Source organism: Octopus sinensis, linkage group LG16, assembly GCF_006345805.1.
Source record: "Octopus sinensis linkage group LG16, ASM634580v1, whole genome shotgun sequence".
NCBI classification, from domain to species: domain Eukaryota; kingdom Metazoa; phylum Mollusca; class Cephalopoda; order Octopoda; family Octopodidae; genus Octopus; species Octopus sinensis.
The window spans coordinates 13495571-13500157 of NC_043012.1; the positions used below are offsets into that span (position 1 = coordinate 13495571).

Below are 4587 nucleotides of genomic sequence, written 5' to 3' on the forward strand. Positions count from 1 at the left end.
CAAAATTGTCGTTCATATATGTCACAAGGTCAGCGTAATTTCTGAATTCATCATTAAACAAAGTATTGTTTGACAGAACTGTCTCCGTTAACATAAAAAAGATTATCAATTTCATCATCCAAAATTTGCTGGAGTCGTTCCCTTCACTCTACTCTTCTTGCTGATTTAGATAACAATTTAGAGGGATAAAATAATTTTTTGAGACAGACAGGTTAAATCTTCTTTTTCACTGTAGACTTATAAATTTCGCACGCTCAAGGAATTGTAAAAATACTGAAGTAAATACACCAACGGTTTATTATACATATAACAGTGATTCCGTGAGTGTATGAGGGAGCTTTTGTGTGTGTATGTGTGTTTGTGTGTGTGTGTGTGTGTGTGTGTGTGTGTGTGTGTGTGTGTGTGTGTGTGTGCACACACACACACACACACACGTGTGTGTGTTTGTGTGCAGTATGCTTGCGTGTGCGTATACATGCGTGTACATATATGTACATTAACTGGATGTTATTTAACAATTTGAATATCAGTAACTTTAGTTATTAGCCAGGTAATATTTACTGAACGCAGAACTGATTTCTGTCACTTGTTCCTAATTTCAATAATTTATGAGTAAATATTGCCTTCGGATATTAATTACCACGAATTCACAATTTTTGTATTTTCATATTTGCAGATGTAATTTTCATGCATATAATATGATACACTGTTTCCTTTAAAAGAAAAATCAATACGAGATCAATTAAGTAAGGCGTAATTGTAAATACAATCCTAATAGCTTATGGATCAATTCGATATATATGATGCATCACACTATCTAAACATTTGTACCTGATTTTACCTAAAGTAATTATCACCAACTCGTATATATACATTAAACATTTATTAATCGATTCATTTATAAAGATATTAATCAAATATTGAAACAGACATTAATAAACACGAATATAAGTTTTATATAATCGATTATTATGCTAGATGCATCATCCCCATCTGTCATCTTAGGAAATAGAAGACATCTTTCAGTTAATAAAGCCATACATAATATACTGTCTAACGAAAATGTGACATGAACATGACAAGAAAGACTTCATTTATTATTCAGATTTATGAAGCCTAATATGTGTATATTAAAACATACAATAATATTGGGTTGGATATTTAGATAAACGTTAACATGATTTCAATTACTTGAAGTAATTAAAGTCATCTCGGCAATCATTCATATCATAAATTGACCTGTGTCCTTCATCTCGCACCTAAATATAGTCATCAATAATCTTGCACCTAGTATTGAAAATCCTGCAGATATATATCTAAACGTTCTCTTATTCTTTACAGTGACTTATTTCATCAACAAAATAGAATCTAGATGATATGATGTTACACATTTCAGTAAACGTAATTTTAAAGCAGGAATAATCTCAGAAGCACGATCGAGGGCACACGCAGTCGCATGTACGTATATTACATATTATGTGTTTGAGTGTGTGAGCATATGTGTGTGTGCGTGTGTGTGTGTTGTGTGTGTGTGTGTGTGTGTGTGTGTGTGTGTGTGTGTGTGTGTGTCTGTGTGTGTGTCTGTGTGCGTTTGTGTGTGTATGTGTGTTTGTGTGTCTGAATATTGGCTATGCTTGGACAAGGTTTTCATAAAATTTATAACCTACATGAATATTCCAAGTGCGCAGAGACACGACCTAACTAATATATATATATTATTCGTCCCTACAATGGTAGTGAGTAGTCAGCGCAAGCAAGTGTATATACATATATATACATATGTATGTGTGTATTGTTTTCAACTGAGGAGTACGACTGCCATTACATGAGACTGATGGCTGCATAACGCATGACACTACTAGTATACTTCAATATTCTAATATCTATATATATAAAACTGTAGTTGTGTGAGTGTCTGTCCCCTTCGATTTAGATTCCTAACTACTCCCACATTTTGCGGTGCAGTTTAACCAAATTCGGGTATCTTATAGTCGTGATTCATATCGAGCCCGTCTGAGTATTAGCGCGCGTCTACGATGAGTCTACGATTTTAAAAATAATTTAACATCATTTTTTATTCCATTGAAATGCATAATTTTTCGTGTGTCGATGGCGGCGGAGTTGGCGTCCATGGTCACACCTGCACCTGTGTTGCTTCTCCCCCTTCTTCCCTCCCTCGTGAAGCTGTGGGGAAGGGAGTGTAAGGAAATCAATGTCGTAAAGCGTTGTCAAGGAGACCAGCGTACTTTTAGAACAACGACTTCATGGCTTGAAGACACCAAAACAGAAATGGCTAAGAAAGCGTCTACATGAGTCTACGATTTAAAAAAAAAATTACCATCATTTTTTCCATTTTAATGCATTTTTTCGCTATTATATAAGGGAAGTAACTCTCTAAAAATGTCCACGATGAGGCAACGATTAAAAAAAATAATTACCATCATTTTTTATTCCATTTTTATTGCATTTTTTTGCTATTTGTTTGCTATAACTCTCTAAAAATGCTTATATAGTTATTTCCCTTACAAGCCCGAGCAACGCCGGGCGATACTGCTAGTATATATATATATATATATATATATATATATATATATATATATATATATATATATATATACTTATATACGTAAATATTAAGATATGTATACCAATCTATAAATCATAATGCATACTCATTGTTGGCAGGAAAGTTACACCAGTATTATGAAAAGAGCAGAACCACTCAACTGATAATGTGTCGCTATACAGATTTGGCCAAATCATATTTATATTCGGCAAATAACAGCTGACGCTAATCACAGGTACAGTTATACTGAAATGGATTAAACCCTGCTCATTCCAGTTTCTAATATCATAATTGTTTTTGTTTTTTTTTTAAATTTCGACCTACACTAATGAATGCACATGAATATCCAGTTTAAAAAAATCCTGTTGTACGATAGGATATAATAGTCGATTACCCGTAGTATTAATGCATGCAACACACCCTATCCCCTGGTTCCCCGGCCATAACCCTAGGACTTCTTTAAACCACCTTACCAACACCGACCCTCGCACTATCAGCCCTCATCCTAATACACCACGCAATACACTTAACCAACTAACTGATCCGGCTATATCCACCATCTAAATATGTAATGATAGCAATAGTATCACTAGACACGTGAACTATTATAAAATGTATCTCCCGGACGACTCCCTCACCAACTTAAAATGTACCAATGCTAATGCTGCAGTGGATAATGTGTATAACACCAGGTTAACTGCAGATAACCATAACACGCAAACTCCAATTTAGCATCATCCAGAATCCTATGAAGCTGTGGATGCCCCACCTCCTGTCCCATAGATAACAGGCTCCTCACAAAAATGTTGTATATAAATGTATGGTACTAACGGATGATTCCAAAGAAGTAAATATCGGTTTGTGTAGCACCACCTTCATTGTCAGTGTTGGTACCACAATTTAAGTTTTAAATCCCAAGAGAGAACTAACAGCACAGCTTTATCTAGGTTCATTCATAGCCTAAAACAAAAATCAGGTTTATACAATTCAAAATGGTACACCAGTATCAATGACAAATCGTATAACAAATGTGATCTCTGCATTGCAGAAGTATTATCTATTATCAAAAAAGACTCCGCCGGTTACGACGACGAGGGTCCCAGCTGATACGATCAACGGAACAGCTTGCTCGTGAAATTAACGTGCAAATGGCTGAGCATTCCACAGACACGTGTACCCTTAACGTAGTTCTCGGGGATAATCAGCGTGACACAGAGAGTGACAAGGCTGACCCTTTGAAATACAAGTACAACTCATTTTTGCCAGCTGAGTGGACTGGAGCAACGTGAAATAAAGTGTCTTGCTCAAGGACACAACGCGTCGCCGAGAATCGAACCCACAACCTTACGATCATGAGCCGAATGCCCTAACCACTAAGCCACGCGCCCTCACGTTATCTATTATACAATACAACGAATGCCTGCATGAACGGATCGACCTAATTCTTAATTGTAAACGCAAATTATGTAACGCATTAATAATGTACAAATAATAGCGCCTTCCCCAGTCGTTTCCTATCTATCCTTCTACCCCTACTTGAAGCTTCTGTATGTATTATTTTTTAGCTTCATTATATTTTCTTAACATCGTGCTCTCCCTACAACTTCTTCTCTGCACACGAGAATATACAGGCGCGTATGCGCGCGCACAATATCTATAGGAAACTACAGACGCACAAAGAATGCGTGCGCGTGCCCACGGATAAGCGTATGTATAGTTTTACTGTTAAGTAGTAAGCTATCACTTTACCTCATAATAATATGTTCTCTTAATGACTTGTAACTTTGTCCGTCATCGCCCTCTCTTTATCCCCCCTTTCTCTATTCTCTCCAACTAGATCCACCTTGCTTCCACTCCTAAATAAATGAAATATTCTCTGCCTTTTCTTCTCATTCTTGACAGTCCCACGTCTAAATGTCTACTCTTTTCTGCTCTTTGATTTTGTTTAAATGTGTACTGTTGGCTGCGACAAGGGATTCGTATTTTACTGTTCACATTGTAAATGAACCCAACTTAATGTT

General features: G+C 36.2%; 1 protein-coding gene across 1 annotated transcript in view; it reads right to left on the reverse strand.

The window, feature by feature from the left end:
* The window catches only part of LOC115220602 (acetylcholine receptor subunit beta-type unc-29-like), a 993-nt gene extending 977 nt beyond the window's left edge, over positions 1-16 (reverse strand). Inside the window, exon 1 of the mRNA XM_029790751.1 lies at positions 1-16. This exon is cut by the window's left edge and continues 977 nt beyond it. Coding sequence (XP_029646611.1) covers positions 1-16 — 16 coding nt within the window.
* Between the last annotated feature and the right edge of the window lie 4571 nt (positions 17-4587).